General features: G+C 45.5%; 1 protein-coding gene across 7 annotated transcripts in view; it reads right to left on the reverse strand.

The window, feature by feature from the left end:
- The window catches only part of TIAM1 (TIAM Rac1 associated GEF 1), a 194,023-nt gene that overhangs the window by 69,841 nt on the left and 99,288 nt on the right, over positions 1-24,894 (reverse strand). For 6 of the 7 annotated variants that reach the window (XM_030020109.2, XM_041124807.1, XM_030020111.1 and 3 more), the window contains one exon: positions 13,205-14,184. In XM_030020109.2, the coding sequence (XP_029875969.1) occupies positions 13,205-14,173 (969 nt within the window). In that variant the 5' untranslated portion in view covers positions 14,174-14,184. Of the gene's footprint in view, positions 1-13,204; positions 14,185-20,101; positions 20,282-24,894 lie in introns of all 7 variants that reach the window. The other variant, XM_030020107.2, reaches the window with a different exon arrangement.

The following is a 24,894-nucleotide window of genomic DNA, read 5'->3' on the forward strand; positions in this document are numbered from 1 at the left end:
ACAGAAATTATTTGAGATTTTGAGATCTTTATTTTAGGTTAATGATTTAATAAATATACAATCTGTCTCATAATTATTTTAGCCATGCAATACAAAAAGTGTAGAGTCAATTCCAAAATTTTAGCTGATGTAACTTTTAGGAAGCATATCTCATGCTTTAACTAGAATTAGTCAGTTTAAAAAAATAAAGAGCTACTAAAACAGACCACCAACTTGAGGGAGATAGGATTTGTAATTTTGCCAGCCAGTGTATGCACAAAACTTTCTTGGTGCTTTTTAGCAGATGGAGTATTTTTTCAAAAACAGAAGTGCACCTAGAGATGTTCAAGCACAGCGCTGCAGTGCAGGCTCTCAAGGTTCCTTGTGCCCAGTGTGACACAGCCTTCTTGTTGTGTAACCTCAGTGAGACACAGCATTAATGGCCTCAGTTTCCCTGTCCGTAAATGGGGATTATACTCACTAACTGATAACATGGGCATAACAGCTTATTATTTATAAAAAAATTAAAGGATGGAAAACTCGGAGTGAATGTTATATATGCTCATGAGCTTAAATTGTAACACATTTTGCAAATTTCTTTATAATCTTTACCACAATGCAAGTGATAGGCTGGATGGGTCAAAAGATCTTTTCAGCATAATGCTGCAGCCCTGTCCCTAATCTCCCTCTGCTCCCTGCACTCCCTCTTCCTCTCTTAAATATCCCCTATCAAAGACTTCTTGCCAACTGATGCAAGCCCTTTGGTAGGAGGAGGGTCTGAGCATACAAAGGTCAGAACTGTTCAAAACCTACAGCCTGCTAATATTGTTCACGCTCATGGATTATGAAATGTGGCATTGAGTGAGTTTAGCACTTTCGGAAGTCTGTTGTATGAGAAGATCAGTCTCGGGGTTAGTAGGGTTAAGAGCATTCATTGCACAGGTCTCTGACTTCTGAGCTCCTGCTGCAATGTCAGCTCGTTCTCATCGGAGGGTATCAAAAGCTCTCAAGAAGCAGCCGGCATCTGCTCTGGCTGTCTCACAGTGCTATAATCCACACACTAAAGGGCATTCAATTAAGAGTTCAGCAGAAAGTACAGAGGTTTAGTATAGTGCTTCTGTAGAAATGTGCCGAGGCCGAAGCAGTAACACTCCCAAGCCAAGCAACAAACCATAGCAGGGTTTGATGAACACATCACTGGGGGCACAGAAATACTCCTGCAAATTTTCAAACGAGGATGCTGAAAGTTAAACATCCCAGGTCACACTGTGAGCAGCATGGCTGTTCGCTGATGAGATCAATGTGGATACACGGGCCCCTAGCTTTGGTGTCCAGCTTCAAAGTACCTACTGGCACGGCCACCACAGGCTACTGCCCAGAAGCAAAGCAAACATTGTGTAACCCTGATGAGAGCTATTTAAAAATTACTCACGTTTCCTGCTCAGGTTCTCAAAGAGCCCCACGGGCAACAGCAACGTCTCTCTCTTCCGAGGAAGACTTATTACCATCCCAAGTCCCTGACGCGATACGCCACAGAGGCTTGCTAATGAAACAGGCATTTCACTCCTCGGCAGAAGGAGTTCCCAACCAAAGACTCTTGAGGCCAAGAGTGAACTGCAGACACGGCTCAGCCTTTACCCCTCTGACTCCTGCCCAGCATCCCTGCAGCTCTCCACCAGGATGCCGATGGCCAGGCACATCAGAGGAGCTGGGAGACAGCTGAAGACTGCAGAATGCACGTTTCTGAAGCCCACAGTTTTGGACATTATACAGACATTATAACAAATCACCAGCACATTACTCTGGACTTGTAATTGCTATCATCAAGGGGCTCTGTTTTATTTCACTGGTTAAAACCCCCAAAAGTTTCATTCAGCTCTGTGTAAGATTCAGGACACTGCACCGATATTTTGCACCTCACCAGAGATCTTGTGGTTTGTATTTTCAGGCTGGCAAACAGCTGCCTCCACACAGAGGAATATTTTTGCCCGGAGAGACGATCCCAGGAACCAAATGCAAGACTGGAACTAAAATCTGTGCTGTCCCGCTTAGCCTTCCCACTGGTGTTTACCTAGCTTTGGGCCTGGGAGGACAAGAGGGCAAAGCAAGAGGGAGGTGGAAATCATTAAATTGGTCACACCAAGTAGAAAGCATGTAGCAAAGAAAAGAAAGCGTATTTCGTCCAAGACAGAGGGATGGGGGAAGTCGTGGGAATAGCAGTTCTTGGCATTTTGCAAACACAACAGGTCTTAGTCCATAGAGACAACAAACTGAATAAAGAGGGGGCTTTGTCCCTTCGATTTAAGATTGCTCTGTGGAAAAGCAGGGAGAAAGTTGCCTAAAGACCACTGGCTGAAGAAGGGAACTAAACAGGCTCCAGAGACTGTGCTGCACTGTGTGCCTTGATGGGGAGGTGGTAAGTAGTAGCACAGCTTCCACCAGGATCTGGGATCCCTGCTGCTGCTGAAGATGGCGGAGGAGCGGCACCATTTCTTACACTGGCAGTGCTACCGTATCGGTTGTAAATGCCCGGGGTTTATGAAAGGAGGTTCAGCAGACAGTAATGGAGGGAAAGAGGAGGGAAAGGTGGAATGTCCGATGCCAGAGAGATATGCCACAGAATGAGAAACCAGGGACGGACTGAATAGTGCTGTTGTTACCGACAAGAACACAGCGAGGCCCAGCAAGCAGGCCACGTGCCAGGACGGCTGTAACAGCCCTAATAGCATTCAAGTGTAATGAAGTGGAATTATCACAGCCCCATCAAATGCAGAGAACAATTTAACTGATGAACCAATTGGGTAAAATATTAGTGAAAGTATTAGCAACCCACTTAAATACATGTTTTTTCCTCACATGAACACTGGCTTTCATGAGAAGCAAGCCAGTGGGGAATAAAGCTGTAATGCAAGCTACATCAAGCTAATGTACTTGGTGCAGTAGCTTTTGCATACTTACATGATACTCATACCTCTATATGTCCCCTACAGCCACATTTGTTAAAAAATTCTTGCTAGATTTAGGAGATATACAGAAAAAAACCTTTTGCTTCAGAAAAAAGGTCTACCTTCAGCTAGCAAAAATAAGGCAAGAAGTTTTGGGGCAGGTTCCAAGTATCTTTGTCCCCTTGTTGAACATATTTGGTACTGGCCTCTGCTAGCAAAAGACCACTGGATGGGATAAGCCTTGCCCAACTCTGCAGCTCATGACTGAACACATTCAGAGCACTTGCAATAACGATGCACTTACCAAACTTCCCACCAACAGCCCTGTTACAGACACTATTGAAATGGCGTGGTGAATCAATTGTTCCTGCTTGACTGACAGCAGTGATTCATGGGCACTTTAGACACATGGGTCTGATTTAGTAGGAAAACTCTTCCTTCCCTAATATAAACAGTTCCTTATGTGGTTAATACTTCTTTCTAAATTAACCATTAGATTAAAAGTACTCATTAGTAAAAGGCAACCGAGTGGGTTTTTTTCTTGGAAGGGGCTCCCTCCAAGAGAATGCATATCCTCTGTTCCCCGTCCTGTTTAGCAACAGAACAATAAGGTGTTCACATTCAGCAACAGCCTGAAATTGCACATAACCTGTCTGGTTGCTAGTTAGGCAAGCACCACAGAATACATTTAAAATACATGGGTAAGCAGCCTGATGGTTTGCATGCTTTTATGTGCCTGGTGTCTCTTTGAAGCTCCTATGTTGAAACAGATTGGCCTGATAAGTTTTTCCTCTCTTTTCAGTACTGACTTTCGCCATCATTTGATGGTCAAGGTGGTCTGTTAAGGTATGACTTGCTCCAAATCAAAATACAAACCTTTCTCCAGAGTAACGTGAACACCTGGTAATGAATGCATTAGAAGACTTATCTGTCTGAAAAAGAGTCAAAACATTCCAAGAAGCAAAGATAAATCATAAATTGCAACTGAAACCTGAGCGGGAGAAATGGTTTTAAAGCTGCAGTGAAGAAACGCAAAAGGAACTCCATAGCTCGTTCTCTCTGGGAGGAATACAGTCCTGAAGACTGTTAACAATCATACTGAATCGTGTCCACATAACTCACTGTAAAGTCAGAGGGATTATAATAATGACATGAAGGAGATCTGCTACCGCAGCAAGGAACAAAGCCCCTCAACCAGATGCTGGGAGTTGATATGAAAGAAGGTTTTAAAGATACCTACAGGCCTGTGTACAACAGGACAGTATTATACGTGAAGGAGCAAGGATGCACCAGATTGACAGCAGGCTTTGGAGAACTAAACTGACAGCCACAAATCAACACAGGCCAACTGCAGTTTTCTGTTGGATTGGTTGGGTCTTGTTTACACCTCCTAGGAGGGCTCCCAAGTTGAGTGAGGTACAGTTACAAGCCAACCGCAATTTGTATGTGGATACCAGACTGAGATGCTGGGTTTGTTACCTTTGGGAATTCAAAGAGATCAGATACTGGTATGTACAAGCAGCATTGGTTCCTACTTCTGTGCACTCACCGTACTGGTGCAACAGTTCTTCAGATGTCTGAAAGAATCAAAATTAAAAAAAAAACAACAAATCCTTATATGTGTTATTAAAGCTGCTCAGAGTGGTTTAATAAGCAAGCAGGTTTTGGCCAAGGTTCTCTGAAATCAAATTTACTCCCGACAAAAAAGGTACTAGCCCAGACCTCTAGATATTTCTCCTAGCAGTAAGCTTCACTCTCATTATGAAAGGATGAATCACAGTCACAGGTTTCTGGGCAATAATCCCTGGGAAAGTCTTAAGGCATGGATTTCAATGGATTTTGGTTCCAGGATTCCTTTGTGAACTTGTCTTGGTGAATGCTGTACAGTGTAATTTGGCACCTTGGAAAACCAGACAAGGTACTGGGTGCCAGGCACCCAGAAGATACTTGAATATGGGAAGGAGATGTGCATCCACTTTGCTCCTGTGGGTCAGGCAGTTAGCAAACACCAATGTATCAAGCATCCATCAACCCCATTTCCTTTGCAGGCAACTCTGCCTGATATATACGGCTGTTACCTCAGTATTACACTTGGCTCCTTTGCTCCATGTTAAGCTATCACGTTAGCTTGGTGCCTCTAACACAGGGGCTGGGAACATTTTTGGTTCACTGATTCCCCAGACATTTTCCAGCTAATATGTGGGCCCTTCCAGAAAGATCTTCTCTGTAGACCACCATGATTCCCCAAGGAGCCTGGTTTTCTCACCTGACTTAGATGCCTTAAAGACAAATTATGGACCCACAGGGACTCCTGCAGCAGTCAGGAAAGTACAATCCTGGAGGACTTACCAGCTGTGAGATAGAAAATGTTGAAAATTAAACTGTCCCCCATAAAGCTGCAGGGACAGCTTTACCCTTCTGTCCAAGGTACTGTGCGGAGCTCTTCACTGACTCAGGACAGTTGTGGCATCAGTTTGTGATCTGTTCATGTTCAGAAAGTTAGTTTTTGCATCCCTCAGAGCTAAAGTATTGGGTAAAGAGAAGGGGAAGGATGTTTTGATTTTGCTTTTTAATAACATGAGAGAAATCCAAGCCTCTGAGAGAACACACAAAGGAAACAGCATGAAGCACTACTATGGGATCTGAGCACACCAGCTCTTCCCTGGCTTTAGCGCTGACTTTTAAGGGGTGCTAAAGTATATAATAACATGAACGAGAATCAATCCATAATCCAGTAAAGCCTCTTGCAGTGTGGTCCCTGCACACAGCTTCCAATACCTGCGCAGATCTGGGGTGGACACCCGCTTTCCATCCTCAGCAGTGGGAGGAAGTCTCAGCTGTTAAGCTCTGCAGTGTTTAATCCCTCTGTTCCCAAATGATATGCTGAGGACCCCCCAAAACTTACGTTGCTTTCATCCCAATGGACCACCCAGCTGAAGAAAGTTTCTAGAGGGATTGAGCTAACACTAGCAGCGTAACTGGGCTTGAGTTAAACAAATGGCAACACGCCTAACCAAAATTCTCAAAGTAAAATACAGGGTTAGGTTACTTTTTGTTCGCCTGGTGCCAAGAAGAGGCAATTCTCCCTGAGAAATGTAACAGAGCAGGTAGAAGTGAGGAAGGGGGAAAGCTGCTAGAACAGCAGCTCGAAATCAAAACATATCATCTAGGAGGTGTTCACCCGAACAATCACCTAACTTAAGGGAACAGGGAAATGTCTGCCATCTGGGGTGATGACTAGTCACAGGATCACATGCTGAAGCTCTCTGAAAAGAAACATTTCAATAGAGCACTTCACTGGAAAGGATCACTACTGCAAATTGCATCCATCTAAGTAAGCACAGCCCAGCAAACAAGCAGCTGGGGCAACCTGTCTGTGATTTTTAAGTGGAAAGTACTTGAAACTAAAAACATGCAGTGTATATAGCTTTACAGAGAATACAATTATTGCCAATGGTACAAGCACTTCAGATGTATAAATGACAAAGTCCTACTGTTTAAAGAAAACATGCCTGAATGGAACTAGATCAGATAGCAGGACTGCTGATTTGCTTTCCATTGGCTTCAGACCAAAAGCGAAGGAAGAAAAACAAATTAAGATCTTCAAAAGAGTATCAAAATATTTGCCAGGGAAGACCAAAACACTCATTTCCACATACTCCTTTCCCTGACAATACTGGGGCAGAGCTGTGTGCTCTGAAGGGAGTGACTGCTATTTGCTTTAAAATATCCTGAATAGGCAATACCTGATCTAATCTCATCCATCTGGGAAGGGCAGCCTGGTGACAGAGCAGGGAAGACCTCTGAGTTTGGGTCTGAAGCCCTCCATTCAAGCTTTCCTCCAGGCTCATGCTGAATCCACTTCTAGTTAGCCAGGCTATAAACAGCTCATTTGATATAGCCATTAAATGGGTCTGGTCATTCAGACCCACTGAGAGCAGCCACACCGGCAGCCAGCACAACCCAAGATGCGGATTCACAAACAGTTTACACTGGTGCAAGCTTGGGCTGCCACCAAAATGAGTGGTTACCCCTTCCTCCCCAAGCCCATTTCCACCCCTTCCTTTAACTTGGAGCCCTGTGGCTAGTAGCTGAAAACAGAGATGTTTGGTTTTAATAAGGTTATTTGCCTGGAGACTCAGCAAAGTGACCGGCTGACCAGTGCTCTTTGGTAGGATTTAGCCCCTTGAGTCACCCAAGCCAAACCATCTGACCTCCAGCTTTTGGAGATTCGAGGCACAGCTCAGGCTATATCCGAGACCTTGGGAACAACCTCCATCGGAAAGGCACTATGGAACTGCATGAACAGGGGCTCAGATCAGTGAGATGCACACTACCGCTGAAAACCAGTAACATCTTACTTTTAGGCACTCACTAAACTATGTGTGATTAATTATAATTTAATTATAATTTGTCTTTACTTCTTTCCTCGATTCCATCTGAATTCAAACAACTAAGATTAAAAGTCTGGGTCAATCTGATTAAGAATCATACTTAGGTTGAAAATAGCTATGTTTTCCAGACTACAGACTGAGATGTACAGAATTACTTTAATAGGAGCAGAGCTTCAGCTGCTGAAGATACTCTGCCTGGAAAATCGATGACCAAGGAGGGCTATAAGAGCACACTGTAAGGTCACAAGTGTTATGCAGAGACTGAACAGGATGCAGTTGAAGCCAGAAGCATAAAATTATTTCAGAAAAGAGAATTCACAGGGGCAGGTCAACCCGACAGTCTTGGATGCGTTCCTCACTCAGGAACACTCAAATCGCTAATCTTCTGGCATCGGGAAGAATGCCCTAAAGGAAAGTTCACCCCATACTATCCCAGATTCTTTCTTTCCTTTCCTGAGCGCTTGGTATTTGGGGAACAAGGTACTGGGCTGGACGGTGCCTTCATGTGACTGACCCAGTGTGGTCCTTTTACATTTTGAGGTTATATCCTCTATGCCACAAAACCATTTGTGAAAAAGTTTTACACAACGTAAAAACAAGTATCAGCTCTCTGGAGTTTAGCCATCCTACAGAGCATAATGAAACACTATAACCTGTTATAAAATTCCCTGAGATGGTAAAAAAATAATATCGACTGGAAAGATATTCTAATTTTAGACTGGTTTCTCTGTACATCCTGTTCTAATTCCCACAAAAACCTTGGTTTCATCTCCTGCATATTCTGCAAAATTTTTTTATATAGGATTTTTTTTTTTTTAAGGCTAGAGATCCCAAATTCCTTCAGGCTACCTACAGATGCCTAAAAATAGTAATAAACTTGAAAGTCGGACAAAAGGGGATTTAACGTGCCAAGGACATACTCTGGGGATTTAACGTGCCAAGGACATACTCTGGGGCTGGCGCTGAAGGCAGCGCGGTTTCCAAGTCAGGCAGGCAGGAAGTTTGTTCACTCTCCCCCTGCTCAGTTTCACAACAAACACTGGACTGGACACAGTAAAAAACCTTTGCTTTCCCTGCAGACTTGAGGGACATCTTCTTGCTGCTCCTTCTCAAAAGTTATGTTAAAAACCTGGACTGCACCATTGTAATGCTAACACTGGAATTGAGTTTTCTGCCGGAAATCACAAATCGGGCTATAAAGCTCAGAGAGGAATGAGCCACCCTTCTCGTATGTGAGTGGCTGACCATGCAGAAATGCTTTGGCCACCGTGTTTCCTTGGATTTTAATGCACACAGGAGCCACGCCGTGCTCTAAATACTGCTTGTAAAACACCATCACTCCCCTAGAAAAGACAGTCCAATCATAGCTTCACACCTACTAGGAACTACACCTAATGTCTTCCCCCACAAAGCAAATACCAGCACTGGAAGCCTATGGAGGTCTCTGGCTTTGATGGCCACTGCCATCATGACCTCGACCATCACAAAAAACGGAGGTGGAGGAGCGGGACCTGCAGGGCCAGAGCCAGCATCAGGTAGAGCTCGCTCATGGCAATCTGCAGCAGACACCCATGAACAGACACGCTGCTGGCACCATGGCCTGGCAAGAGGGTTTTGCCACGTGACCAGAACTTCTTCTGTATGTGCTGGATGTCTTCACCTGACTGCCCTTGTAGTGGAGTTTGAAATGTCAAAACACATTCCTGCCCTACGCGAGGCTCTATCCCCCGTTTCATGGTCTAAAGACAAGAGCAGTCAGAAATTATCCACAGAGGTGGAACATGGAATAAAGAGGTGGCACAATGGGCTTGGAAGTGGCACAAAACCCTGTCTCAAGGTTTCCATTCCCTAATTCCCCTCCCGAAACTTCAATTAGGGCTCATAGCAGCAGCGGAGCATGGGGTTACATTTGTCTCTGAACATCCACCAGGAAGAGGAGTAGGGAGTCTCCTGCAGGTAGGTGTTTAGCCATTTCACAAAATCTGGATCCCAACAAGCAGGTTGTAGGATCCTGGAGATCTCACAGCCCACAGTCAGAACAAGCTGTATCCATCCGGATCTTGTCTCCCTTCAAGCAAAAATGGGTGAAAATGTCAGCCAATTAAGCTTTTTCCACCTACATCACATCAGCACCAAAAGCCAAACATGATCCCAGCAGAGTTCTCTGGGAAGTCTCGCTTCAGCAGATCTGAACCCTTAATGTTAAAATGTTACGAAAAACAGAACTGCTGCGTGGGTGCCCCAAAGCCACCCTGTGAATATTAATCGCTTGTGCATATTGAATATAATTGTCTCTCCAGTATTAAAAAGCTCTCCTTCTCAATTAGTGGAAAGTGACTCCCACAGTTCAATTTAAGGTTTAAATTTGGAAGGGAGAGATTTTCTTTTTCTTTTTCTTTTTTTTCTTTAACGTAAACCACATACTTGTAAAGAACCCATGGATAAGGCATTATAACAGAACATGCACGGCTGTGATTCTGGCACCTCCTTTCTGTGACACATTAAAGGATGCATTTTTCCAGTAGCAGTGGTCAGCACATCACAAAAATTACAGCTACTGACAACTTCTAATAAATTTAGCCCATACAGAAAATATGATGATGTACATGCATGGAGTTGAACATGCATGTAACAGCGGATAGATTCAGGAATCAAACACAAGGGCACAAGCCCATTGCTGTGGTCTCAGACTTACCCTGCGCTTGGTGTCTTCTGCTTTCAGGGACTTCTTTAGGAACTAGACTAGTCAAAAGATACCTACAAGTGACCATCAGGACCTTCCAGTACTTCTAGCACTAGGGCAGGTCAGACTAAAAAACCATGCAAATATCCCAGCTACAACTTTCCAAAAACTGAAAAAAACCCAATGGCAAATACAAACCCAAATTCTTGTGAGGATGGGCAATGGTGATCTGGGCAGAAACCTCACTCCTGGCTATGAGGCTCAGTTAGGTGACTTTGAACAAAGGAGCTACCCTGTTAAATAACACAGGTGCATTGACAGGTCATTGGCCTGGAGGCCAAGAGGGAAAACTGCGTCCAACACCATATTACACTTGGCCCTGGGTCACCTTTGTGTGGTGCCCCTGTGGTCCTAAGACATAACTATTACTTTGTGGGATTGGGAGGGAGTTACTTTGTGGGGGGAGGCAGTTCAAAAGGCTGGAAAAAACATGAAAGTTTTGCCTCAGTCCACTAAATTGTTTTTATAGCATGAAATGTTTTACAGCATGAGGACACATATGGCAGGCTCTGGGGCAATGCTCAAGATGGTAATGAAGAGTGTGAAGCCCATTGAGAAAGTGTTGAAAGACTGGGAAGGGCAGAGAGAAACAAAATTTCCCAAACCGTGCCCAAACCAGCTGGCACAGACCAACGCAGTGCCAAGGAGCACATTAACAGCAAAGCAGTTAAGGCCATCAGCTCTACACCTCAGCTTCCACCATCTCAGGTAGGGTAACCATCACGCTCTACTTCACACCAGGGGTGTTGAGCAAAGATGAGCAAAGTGCTGAGATACTGTCAGACTGGGGACCTGGTACAGAGAGAGGTTGGTAGCTTCTGTCCTCTCATCCCATTCAAAGCCACCTAATCAGGTTCACCAAGGAACTAGTCCTTTTACTTTGTGTGCAAATTTGGACTTCCTTTTCACTCTATCAAACACATAATGATAGTGATTTCCCTAAGCCTGCTAAAGGTAGGCTTGGGCTAACATGACTTCATTGCTGGCAAGTATCTTACTGTATGCTGCTAGGATTAAAGACTTGGAAGGAATTTTGAACTTTCCAAAGCTTTAATTTTGTTGAATTTATATGTGGTAATAATCACTGCTGAGACTCCTTATAGCCACCATCTCCAAGCTCAGGAGATACATCTAGTGAAACCAGCCCCACAAAGTGATTTCCCTGGATATGGCTGAGGCCTCACAAAATGCTACGCAAATTTGTGACTTTCACGAAGTGCCTTAGAGGAATCTTCTTAATGCCAAGATAGGTTCCAAGAAGAAAAACAAATGCTTTGCTGTTCACCAGCGACACTGTTCTCTCTTAAATACACTTGAAAGAGGGCTAGAGGCAGCAGCGGCACCTAACAATCTCCATGAAAGCTGTTATGTTCAAGGCTGCCAAATAACATCCTTTTTTTCGCTTGTTGTTCTCTTGCTTTCTATCCTGCACTGTCTTGATGGAGCACCAAAGGGTTTTTGCGCTCACACCGTAAAAATACCTTCGAAAATAAAGAGCTGATTTTGAAGTACAAAGCTGCTGTTGTGGGACTCTGCAGCATCTGTTTTAGCATGTCATTTTTATATTTAGAAGCAACGTATCTCCAAAGATCAAGCACAGCCGGTAAGTCACTCAGCAACCCCTTCCCATCAGCTCTCACAAGTCAGTGCCAGCCGACATGGGGGGCACACGCTCCTCTAGCTCTCCAACAGCCCTCTGCACCTCTGCAGCCCCACACCTCCTCTGCGGCATGCTGCAACCTGCCTGACTTACGCTGCCCAGCCTGGTATCTCTAAATGCTGGTGTCCTGCCAACAGCTCAGCCCAGCAGCAGGAGGTGAGCCTGCCGGCCTCCGACCTTGATGCAATGTGCTGCTTTTTTCTTTTTCTGGGTCACATGGCGCAGCGTGTGTACACTGCATGGCATATGTAGGAGAAACCACGCAATGAAATCAGGGGAGCTGCTGAAGCGTGCGATCTGGTGCACAGCTCTGACCTGCGCCGTCAGGCTGTTCTGTGTCCCCCGGCCATGTTTCTGAGCTGGTGCCCACAGCCAGAAAATAGTGCGTGTAAAAAACGCCACAGACAACATCTTCCATTAGACGGCTAGACCACTGCTCTGAGAAGGTCCAGCAAGCCAGACGAATGAACTTAAAATGAGTGCAGTATGCACGCAATGTGTATGCCACACGGGGCTTGTACAGGTGAGCAGATTTGTAACTCCTTTTTCCCCTGCTATATGAGTAGTCTGCCACTTAACTGTAAGCAGAATTGCTGTTTGCAGTGCAAGCCAGTGCTGTGTAACTCAATCAGGCAGAACACAGCCAAGAAAGGCAGAGCAAAACATAATAAAGACCCAACAGCAGCAGTCAAAGCAAAGGTCACCAGGACTCGTGTTTGGAGCACAGGAGGGGCACCAGATAGAAAAGCTCATCTTGGCTCTGTGCTGTCTGGGAATGTTGAAAGGAATGATGTCCTCTTGGCTAGGAGAAGCAGCATCTTCTCCATACGTCTACATCCCCCATCATTTTTCAGTTTACAGCGGGTGAGTGCCGCAACTTGCAGGGCTGGCAGTCTCCTGCGAGGGGACAGCACTCTTTCTGGGTAATGTTTTGCACAGATGTGAACCTCAGCTAATTAGAAGGGTAAAATTTCAGTCCAGCGAGTGTTTACAGTGGAGGGGACGTGAAATACTCGCAGGTTTCTTCTTTGCTTCCAGCCACAAAGGCCGAGTAGTGCTTGCATGTGTGCAGGCACGGGAGGGCAATGGGGCAGGGAGGGCAGAGAGGGGAGACACAACCAGCATGCATGAGCTCCTCGAGTGGAGTGATCGGTTTTGGCAGCTACCCTGGAAAAAAAGGCACCGTCAGCACTGCGAAACACACAGGAAACTCTTTAGCTGGCAAATGCAGATTTATCTTTTCCAGAAGCAGTGAAGAGTGGAAAAGGCCCAAACAGAGTTGCAGATAAGGAAGGGAGCAGAGATGGGATCAAGCCAGCTCCAGAGACCAGTTAGTTCAGCTCTCTCCTGGGTACAGCCCTCTTCTTGGAAAGGGGGTGTTGAAGGAAAACAGAGCCTGGAAGAACCTGGAATACCTTTATCTACAGACACAGCTTAGCAAATGCCACACGCTTCCATTTTACATAGAAGAAAGCTGCCTTACCTGAGTAGTTTTTGCCCTTCTGCCTTGCATGCTGTTACTATGGCTAATTTGTGGGTTGGTGGCCCCTTCGGAAAGGCAGTGGGATTTCCTACAGGGCAGTGTATTGTAATTATTGTAGGAAGGTGCATCCTCAGCAGTAACCGATGCCAACTTATGGCTCCCAATATCCGGGATGTCGGACACTAAATTCCGGCAGTACCCTCCAAAGGCATTTCGCGGGCCTCCATTGACTGTAGCATTCGGAGTTTTGGGGGAATACAAGTCACTCATAGAGTTGGAGCGCTGGCAGGCGACCAGTGGCTGGGGGCTGCCACTGGCCTCTGTCCCCCGGGCGGCCTCGGCATCCTTCTCCTCGGCCAAGCCTAAGATTTCCTCATTGCTTGTTAAATGCTCCTGGCTGAGGTCCGAAAGCGAAAACTCCAAGCTGTCTTCGCGCCAGATGTCAGCCGATTTGGAGCGCTTCTTCTTAAAGCTGGCCGTCTCCATGAAGTTTGTCCCGTTGGCCGTGTATCGATGTGACCTCCCGTCGCTCTCCGCCAAGAACGGCGGCTCGTCCCCGTAGAGCCTGCTCTCCTCCGAGTCGGGCATGCTCTGGACGGAGGCGGCGGTGAGGACGGTGCTGCTGTCCACGCTGGGGGTGACGGAGGAGTCAGTGTGGTAGGAAACAGGCCGCAGGCCCATGTCCACACGGTCCACCCAGATGGGGCTTCCAAAGTCCTCTAGGTTGGCCTCCTGGGCGAAGGGCTCCAGGCCGTTCTCCGCCAGGGACTGGGGGATGCTGGGGGTGCTGCTGGAGCGGGTGCTCACTTCCGAGTTACGGTGGATAATTTTTCCAGAAGAAGCATGCCGCGTCCGGCGAGAGGCTTTATTGGAGAGGCGGAGTGAGCGGGAAGTGTGCTTGCGGCCCAGGCTGGTGTGCTTGTCTCCGTAGAAGGCGTGCTCCACGCTCTGGCTCTCCGCGTTTCCCATGGCGTCACAGTCTGCAAGGGGAGAGAGCGGGGACTGTTACAGGTGGCAACCAAACACGCAGGCAAGAAGACACACGGATGCCCCAGTACACCCAAAAGAGCTTTTTGTTTTTAATGAACCTGTCCCAAAACCTACACCACAGCTTCCACAGGGTCTCACAGGACATGCTTTAACAGTGGCAACTAATACCACAGAATTAATTAAGAGAGCCAGCGATCGTACCAGCAATCTTATAAATGCGACTCAGTTAAATCAGTACATAGGAAAAAGCCTGACGATAGCCATGCTGGTGCAAATGAAGAGTGCAGAAGAGGGAAGGACTGAACCTTGAAGCTTGATGTGAAGTGGAGCCAGTTTACCACCAAAGTGCACTGGCAATCTCAGCTCTGCACACGTTCACTTGACTCTTAGCATTAGCTTACAACCCTACAAACTCAAAAAATCAACAGCTATTGTTTATCTGCATGTAACAAGATGCCAAAAAGTAGATGGATATACACCTGTCCTAGCTTCAGCTGGGACAGAGTTAACTGTCTTCCTAGTAGCTGGTACGGTGCTATGTTTTGAGTTCAGTATGAGAAGAATGTTGATAACACTGATGTTTTCAGTTGTTGCTAAGTAGTGTTTAGACTAATGTCAAGGATTTTTCAGCTTCTCATGCCCAGCCAGCAAGAAAGCTGGAGGGGCACAAGAAGTTGGCACAGGACACAGCCAGGACAGCTGACCCAAACTGGCCAACAGGGTATTCCATACCATGGGACGTCCCATCCAGTATAGGAACTGGGAAGTGGGGGCAGGGGATCGCCGCTCAGGGACTAGCTGGGTGTCGATCGGCAGCGGGTGGTGAGCAATTGCACTGCGCATCATTTGTACATTCCAATCCTTTCATTATTGCTGTTGTCATTTTATTAGTGTTATCATTATCATTATTAGTTTCTTCTTTTCTGTTCTATTAAACCGTTCTTATCTCAACCCGTGGGTTTTGCTTCTTTTTCCCGATTTTCTCCCCCATCCCAGTGCGGGGGCGGGGCGCGGAGTGAGCGAGCGGCTGCATGGTGCTTAGCTGCTGACTGGGGTTAAACCACGACAACACCTTTATCTGAGATTTCACTTTCTTTTTGCTAGGAACTGTGGACTGAATCACCAAATAGCAAAGTACAAATTCAACTGTTCAGCAGTGAGCTAATGATAGGTTTGATTTCTGGAACAAAAAAACAGTGCAACATTAAGCAGGTACAGAGAGGCCCACACAAGAAAGCCATATTATGAAAAATAGATTAGCATGAATGACTCAGACTATACAAAAATAACCTTTCCTTCCTACTCACTCTAAAGCAGATAGCTAGACCTAAGTGCTTTGATCTAGCAAAGGGAAAACTGAGCTGGAACGGAGGGGCTGGGTTTCTGTCCCCACCTCTGTACCTAGCCTCCTGCATTATTCAGTTGCGCACATCCCACTGTGAAACAGGTTTCCCATCCAGAAGATGGGAGTGATGATCTGGATTCAACCTTGGAAAACACTCTGAGGTCTGTGATCTCACTCAACAAATGTCAGAAATATTTTATCAGTAGTATTGGCTCCTTCTGGCCAAAGAGCAAGAAGAACAAGAAAAGTAAATGTTAAAGTGCATGGCCATTCCCTGAATTACATGCAAGACAATTCTATCTAGATAAATAATCCATAAATCGTGAACAAAAATTCCAAGTCAAAACTTCCTCATTTTGAGGTATTTCTATTAGTCTTGGCTGGAAAAAAAAAAAAAAAAAAAAAAAAAGCTGCCCTGACAGTAAAATAATCTGGAGTTTTTCATTTCTTGGGGCAATTTCCTCTCCTTTAACAGGCTGCACCAACGGGTATTGAGCCAGATGCTGGCAGAATGAATGGGATTCTGTATTTTCCCTTGCTATTTAAATACACGCTATCGCTGCTGCACAGAACTGAATTAGCCCTATATAAATTACATAGAAAGAGAGGAATCGATTATGCTAAACACAGGCACAGCACTTCAGCCATGGGCTGCCATGGGTACATATGGTAGAACTGAACTTCTGCAGTGATACTTCTGACCACAGTCAGAGGACTGCACTTCTCTACTCTTCTTACCCAGTTAAGTAGGTCGTGTCTGAGACTAAAAATCTGTTCAGTGCTGGCACAACAGGCACCTCCATAAATATCTGGGCTTTTCTGTATCTAAAATAAATATAATCGCATGTGAAGACTATACCAGGAAATACCCTATGTCTACTAAACTAATGGCTGAACTCCCATTGACTGTCACGAGACTTGGTTATCATGCATCGGTTAGAAAAATATATGCACTGAAGAGAGGGCAGGTTTTAATCTAAAAAATATGACAGCATTATAAATCCCTAGACAGGGTTTATTATCCCTTAAAAGCTACAGCCCTTTGATATGGACTGGACTGAAAAACAAACATCAGCTAGCTTTTGCTTCTAAAACATTTTAAAGCACAAAATCTGCATTTTGTCTTCCACACTGATGTCTAAAACCAGACCTCAACACTCCCCATCTTGCAAAAGAAACCCTCTCAGGGTAATGCTTTTAGCTGCTTTGATTCTGAGCTTCTTTCTAACCGCACCTTCTTTTGACAGGATTTCCACCAGCTGCAAAGCCCATCAGAGCATACAGCCATTTATGCCCAGTCTCCAGCCATGCAGCCATCACTTTGGTACCTATCTAAGGAGAAAGAGCAGTTTTAGAAGTCCTCTTGAAACCCTGAAAGATGAAGAGTGGCTCTTTACCTTCAGAAACAGAGCTGCCGAAGGGCAGGAGCGTCCCCCGCACACCACACAGCAAGGCACACCTGCTGATGAAAACGCTGGGCAGCGTGGCTACGGAAAGCAGCCCTGTGCCACCACCTCAACGTAGTCTCTGTGCACACCGGGCAAAATTTCACCCAGCGAAAAAGTAAGAGAACCACAAGTGACTTGGCGAGGAAAGGAGCAGCAGCTCAGGCTGCATCCCGTGAGGAAATAACGCTGCTAGAAACACTCCCATGGAAGGAGGAAAGTCTTTTCTCTGCAGGCGGCAGCAGGAAAGTTTACTGAGTGATTTCACACAATGAGAAGTATCTGCTAGATACTGGCAAGAAGTGTCAGACTTCTAAGTAAAGAGCTGTCCCTTTTCAATTCCGTGGATTGGCGCTTCAGGTGAGAACGCATTTGCAAACCCCGCAGACGGCTATCTATCCTGCAATTAGCCCGTACCTCACTCCTTCACCCAGGAAGAGGCCTTACCCTAATCCCACTGATTTCCCCAGCATTCCTTTGCAGGTTTGCATGAATGCTGCGTGGTGGGTGCAAGAGGGCTGCAGGCAGACACGGTGCAGCTGATCCAGCTGCAGCGATGCAAGACAGCGCCATCCCCATGGTTTGTCACTGTCCCCCAGCAGAGGCCATCTCCCCTGGGAGATGCAGGGCACAACGGGCTGAGCCTGCCTCAGGTGGGGACAGTCAACCCTGCCGGGTCAAGCTGAGTGAGGGTGACCATTTGTGGGGTGCCTGAGACCGATGGCTCCCCCTGGAAGGGACCCCCATCCTACCTTCTCACCCCTGTTTTTGCCTCCTCTCTGCATTCCTGGCTGAGCATTTCCACCAGTTACCCTGAACCAATTCAGGTGCTCATGCAGCCAAGTCCACTAAAACAGCAGAAAATAAATCCAGAAAAAAGAGACGACTTTATTAGTTTATTTTTGCTGAGATAGTGAGGTGAACTGGCACGTGCCAAAGGCAGCACAAGGGTGCCTGTCTGGGGACACAGTGGGACAAGGATGGGGGCGGCCTGAGGGCGACGTGGGAGCCAGGGAAAAGGGGACAGCGAGTGGCACCTCCCCCATTTTTTGGCAGCAGTGAGCTGTTAGGCCAGCTCAGGCAGATGTGGAAAGGCAGCCCTGAAACATGTGAATTCGCACTGAAGCAGATGCCGGTGCCCTCAGCTAGCAGGAGCAGGCGCTGGGCAGGGGAGGGGAGCCCCAACCTCCCCCTCCCAGGGGCAGCAGCAGACACCCTGGGGCAGAAATATCTTAAACTGCTCCAGCTACGACTGCCAGATGCTGCCTGTCTACAGCTTAACTGAATTTAGCACACTCAATGAAAAAAATCTGTATCAAATTAAGAAAATGAGTAATGTTAGTGGGAGTTGCACGCAAATGCTGGTAGGACAAAGGCTCCCCTTGTTAGCTCACCCGCTGAATCCAAAGGTGACCATTAAAGACCTATCAAGGTACCACCAGGATACAACGTAAATCAAGTGTGACACATCTGGATGCTTTAAACAGGTCTGTCGCACTCAACCAAGGATTGCGACGTGTCAGAAATCTGTTCTGAATTATTCTCTGAAGGTAGCAGAGATTAGAGCACACAGACCATGCACTGCAAGCAGAACTAGTTGGAAATTTTTCAGCAGAAAATGTTGATTCATCAAAACCCAAACTTTTCGTGGGAATAGACCGCTTTTGATGAAAGGCTCCTCCACTCCAAGAGGGAGAGATTTGAAAACCGATGCAGGGAGACAGGCACATCTCCTGGAAGAGGCACCAGCTCAGTGACTCAGTTGCTTGCCGAAGACGCGGAAGATCAAGATTCATATCTGCAGCCCAAGTCAGGCAAACGAGGGGTGGCAACTTGTTCCTCCACATCCTCAAGAGGTGACCTGACCATCGAGCTATCAGCTGCTCTGGGAAAGGGCTCTCTCTCCCAGAAGATCTGCTCCTTCCTGGTTCAGAGCAGGGAAAATGTCAAAATTGTGGAAGTCTTCAAGGAGCCCGGAAAGTCACCTTTTAGCCAGCTTGCACATCAAGAGACAGTACAGGGCTTTGAGTTGTGGGGGTTTTTTTAACCCAAAACTTAAGATTGATATCAACATTAGGATATCAGCAGGGAGAACACAAATTTCACAGGAAAACTTTGGAAAAACCAGTGTTCCCTACATCAGCTACCCTAGTCGAGCAGACTGACCTCTAGCTGAACTGCTGAGTTTTTGCTGGATGAGTCTTAGATTAAATGGTTCCACAAAAAGGCAATCACATTCTGGATGATTGCTGATGACGGCCCCCTCAAAGAATGTAAATTTTTTTGAAAAGTCATTTTCCTTTCTCTTCCTTTACCCCCAATATTAAATATTTCTTAAAATAATTACAAAACCAAAATAACTCATTTCAATTAAACCTAAGTTACTAACTCTCAAACTTGCAAAAAACTGGGCTGTTAGATTCCAGAAGAAAATCTGAAATATATTAACTTTCCAACAAAATTTGAAGCACCTCACAAGACAACAGATTGCAAATTTAAAATTAGATTCTAGTGGGAGGCCCTGGTGACAAATCTGTATTTTTCTCCTGGAGCAGAGCTTGAAGGCTGTGAGAACCAGAACAATTATTAAATCCACAGTGAGCAATGAGCCTACAGAAATACACTTTTTCTAAAATCTGCCAGCCAACAACAAAGATTTTTACTGAACTCACAAAACCACATAGAAAAATGTACAAGACTAATAACCAAGTGTGAACATATACATTTTATTGTAATTAAAATGTGCTTTTTGGAAAGGGCAAGAGAGAGGCTGAAATTCCATAGTAAGTATTTGAGTTTCTTGGAAACTTCAGCAGCATATTTAATTGTTTTCAAATCAAAACCTTTTAACCAGCCATTTCTTTTTTGTAAGCCGCTCTTGCATATGTTAAAGCATGGGATGGACTCCAAAAAGGCCCTGCAGGCAATTCAAATAAGAGGAGGAGAGAGGGAGGAAGGGATGTCATCAGTAGCTGCTTGATAGCCGTTCAAATTCCTTTGTATTGCTAAACGGGTGTGACCATAAACCGCATGCAGCTTATCCATTTTTTTCCCCTCCCGTGAACCATTATACAACATAGCAAACTCCTAAAGAAAAATATATGGACACACATGTACCTTCCGAGGCAGTACTGGTATCCAGCGCAACCTTCCCCAAGAGAGCTGTGGCATTTAGAGGTATAGAATTGCAAATGATACCAAAATGAACAGTTAAGTGGGACTGCAGAAGCTGTCAGCACCTGCCACTCAGCGACTCCATTACTCTCGTGTCAGAGTCTATGACTATATGCCAAAAACCTGGGGAGAAAGAGGGGAGAAAAAAAAAGAATCAGACAAAGGGTTAGCAGGAACAGCTATACAGGAGGACATCTTCTGCCAGGTCCTGTTATCATCACTTACCTATGAAACACTGTGCAATACAGCATGCGAATGCTGTGCTTAAATTTGAATGATGAAATGTGATGATGGCAGAATAAATGAAAAACCCAGTCGAGCACCGCCAGCCCAAACTACAGAATGTGGAGAGTTCCTCTCCCCACCACTTTGTACAATAAAAATCCCCACGGACATTAACATGCCCCTGCTGAGGACGGTCTGTCTCAGGTAGGGCTAGAAAACCTCAAGTCCAAAACCATGCCTGTATCCGAAGACAACAGCGAAGAAAGGCATCTTCCAATAAACCAGGGTTTAATTTCTGGCAGCAGGGGGGGACCCAACTGCCCAGGGAACAGGCCCGAAACTGGAAGACCTCAGAGAGTTCTCTGCGCAGACTGTCTAATTTACAAAAAGGGCAGTTATCCAAGCAGCGATTTCATTAACATTTTTCAAGGGCAAATCAGACATGTAGGGCAGAGCATTTACATACATTTTTGTGCACAGTGGAAGGATCATCAGGTTAATTGCATTCACTAAGGTGAAGATACAGGAGACCAGTCTGTGCTTATTTAGACCTAAGACAAGTCATTAGAATAGTCCTCAAGTTACACACATGCATGCACTCGTGTGGCTACCCAATTCCAGCCCTTTCTCAGCCAGATACCACTGGCGAGCTCCCTTGCAAGTATACCAGCTCAAGGTCCAGTCCTGTGAGACACCAAGAACCACCAACTCACCGGAGGGCTGGGTACGCTGCCCAAGCCAGCTCTCAAGTCACCCAACTCCCCCTTCTCCCGGCCAAACACCAGCAGTGAAACTGCATGCAGTTTTTGAGAAACTCTGCATGCAGAGTTTTGAGAATTATAAACTTTTCCAAAAGTCTCAAGGAACAAAAACCTTGGAAGAGATTAATGATGCCCTTCATGTTATTAGAGCTGCTTGGTGAGGAAATTGTGATCCTCACTCTTGGCTGGATTCTCAAAAGAGATGAGAGTCACCGGCTCCTTTCTACATTAAAAACATTCTCATTTTCTTTCTCTTCCTTCATGTTCCCCTCTCCGGTCCCCACCTCCCCCTCTTCCCCCAAGCTGTTGGTTGAGATCTGAAAAGCAGTTCATGAATTGCTCAGGAGCTGGCAGAAATTAATAAAATGAAGCTCATTTATATTGAAATGGACTCATTACCATGCCAGCTGCCAATAATTTGCAAAACGAGAATCTTGCTGACAAACAAGGTCCTACAGGCATGAGACTTCCCACCTGCATCCACCACACAGTGAGCAGCCCTGCGATGCGCATTCCTCACCTCCAAAGAAAAAGGAATTGCGACCATCTTTTTTCAGATTCGCCTGCTGCTGCCCCAGAAAACTTGTCCAAAAGAAGAAAAAAACAGATGCAGCTGAGCATTTTATCAGTTTTTCCATCCTGAAGCAGCTTTTGAGGAATTTGGAACTGAGAAAAATCTGCTCCGGGCTGAAGCAAACTCTGGTCACTTCTGTGAGAAACCAACTACAACGCCGCCCGCTCTACACGCCGCCTGTGCTCCGCCAACAAAAATCATTCTCTTCTTGCACGCGTTTGTTAAAAACCTGGGAAGACCCAAAGTGGATGTTTACAACTGGATACTACATTATCCGAATCCTCACTACACTCCAGTACATTTGAAGGGCTGGCAATATCCTTTGCCACAGATGAGTACTGTGCACGCACAGCTCCTCCAAAAGAGAAGGATTTATCATTACCCATGGATTCTTTCCTGAAAAGCTTTGTTCCTATTAACTTTTACAACTTGGAGAGTCTTTCCCAAATGACACCAAGTCATACTTTTCAAGAAGAACATCAGTTTTTCATATTTCTCTTTGTCTGCCATGAATATGCACCGGAACGGTCCTCACCCCCATGCTTCCCGGTTCACCTCAGCAGCCCAGGCTCTGCTGCAGCAGAAATTCTGGAGGTCTGCAGCGCTGAAGCAGCCTCAGACAAGGACTTCCCTCCATCAAGGCCTTGGCAAAAGGGGATGCCTGTGCTCCTCCATCAGGAGAAAAGGCAGAAGCAAACATGAGCACAGCCCTATAGCCTGCTTCCCAGCACAGAGCACTTCCCTGCACAGGATGCATTTGCTCCTGTGGACACTTGCTCTGTCAGTGGAGCCTAACCGATGGGGAAGCTGACCATGTGCTCAGACCACCAGTAACTCACCAGTAACTGTTCTCAGGGCAGATGGACATTTGTACACACTCACACATGGAACAGTTCATCTCCTTAAAAAAGAAACATCAAATAAAGATTTTCAAACCTCTATGCTCAAGACAAAATATTCAGTCTTAGAGCTGACTCCTGCAAACATGTATGCACATATATATACATCTATGATGCATGTATGCATGCATGTATGCCAAAGTCTACATATGTCAATGCAACTCCTCTTGTTCTTTGAAGGTTTGGAAGTAGCACAGCTGTATTTATTTCATAGCCACAAAACAGCGCCTTGAAAAATCAGGCCAAGGAGTTCCCACAGGGCTCATCACACAGCAACTTAAGTCAATCCAAACTGAGGAAGCTCACAGCAAACCACCATGAATGGATTAAATGAATGCATAGTAGGGAAGCAGAATACATTAAAGGAGCACCTTGTTATTCATCACATCTGCTACCTGTGATTCTAGGTACAGCAGAGAGGTTTGACTTTCACATGCTGGGAGCAGTTTGCAATGCCAAGAGATTAGGAAAAAAAGCAGCACACCTGTTTTCTTTTTGCTTGCAGACACTTGACATGAACATTAATGGATGAAAAATACAGAAGCTGTAGTTTTCTAAAAGCCTCCTTTTCAAAGCAGAACCCTTCTTTCCAGCAAGAAAAAATTACTATGCAAGTATATCCCCTTGTCCAATGAACATGAAAAGTTGGCTAGAAGGACAACAGCTCTCCTTCAATTCTATTTTTACTTTTTGATTTCATGATGCATTGTTTTTGTCAGATTCCAAATGCAACTGCAGATGTGAGATCAGTTGGTCATTAAGCAAATCTTCATCCAGCTTTGAGAAGCCCTTAGTAATTCTACCATAAACTATCAGGATGTGTATACATTGACAGAAAGCAGTAGTCATTTCATACAGAAACTATTTAATATTAATCAGTGGCTCTGGGCTGTATTCCCCACCCATGATCCCAGTTCCACGCCACTGTAACTCCGGTGTTCGATCCTGTCTCCTGAAATGGAGAATCAGGCCCTTTATTTATAACTGGAGGCCACATTTTGTTAGCCTTTATTACCTCTAGTTAAAATGAATTGCTGCCGAAATCAATCTATCAAATCACCTACCCTGAGAAGAAGGTAAATGCTCTAGTATGCTCCAGGGTCCTGGTGTCCTGACAACTCTGGCTCTCACCATCCCATACCCCTCGGCTGTCCTCCACAACATGAAACACTGCAACCCACAGGAGATGGATAGGTGGGTGGGTGGATGGATGGATGGCAGGAGAGAGGCTGCTCTATGCCCAGATCTTTGTCTGAGAGGGCTTTCTGTGACAGGGCTGGGTGCACGCATGGGTTCAGAAATGTAATTCAGAAATGCTCCAAGCTCCCCCATTCTCAATGAAACGACATACGACACTGAGATCAGAGACCTGCTCTAGCGGATTACAGAAGCTGGTTGACTTTTAAACCAGTGAAAATAAATGACAAACATGCTCCTTTTTGTGTTTTCTTTCTACAACATATAAAATGTCATAGAAACCTTTCGCTTGTGAGAAAAATTAATTTTAAACCAACCGCGGCTTATACTACCTGACAAAGAGAATGGCTGCTCCTGAAACTGGAGTCTGACAACAGTGACCATCCAGACAAGGGTGGGAGGACAATCCGCACATCCACAAGAGCTGGCCAGCAGAGCTGGAGTTGCAAAACCTCTTTGCAGCTTTCTCACTAACACACAACCTTTGTGTCTGTCATGGTTAGGAGAACAATGCTGGGTGAACGCTCCAGATGAAGAGGAGGGGAAAGAAAAATAAACCCACGTTCTCTTTGTGGAGAAGTCATAAAGGAAAGATGTGGGAAGCCTTGTTCCTCTAGCTGTAGCACCACACCTATGAGAATTTCTAAGGGAGGGAAGAAAAGGCAAAAAGAGAGGGAGGGAGGAAGGTCTGTCATGAGACCTAAAACCTCCCTATAGCCGACAGTCAACCATCCCCAAATCACAGCTAAAGAAAACAAAACTGAAGCATGGCACTGACAAAGCACTGTGGGGCCTTGGTAATAAATTAATGGAAGAGAAGAGCAGGTATCCCAAGGGAAAGCCCCCTCTTCAGGGTTTCTATATTTATACGAGGGGATGTGAATAATTGACATGGTTGTGGGTTTGTTTGTTTTTTAATCATTTTTACAAGTATCTGAACGTGTTTTAAGTCTTCCTCCTTCCATTCCCTTTTATTTTTAATGGTGGGAAAATCCCCCTTTCTTCCCTAGGGGAAATCTGCAAGGTATTACACGTTTACAGAATAGGGCAAAGCAGGGGAAGGATTCTAATTTCAGATCA

This window comes from Aquila chrysaetos, chromosome 7, assembly GCF_900496995.4.
Source record: "Aquila chrysaetos chrysaetos chromosome 7, bAquChr1.4, whole genome shotgun sequence".
Lineage (NCBI taxonomy): Eukaryota > Metazoa > Chordata > Aves > Accipitriformes > Accipitridae > Aquila > Aquila chrysaetos.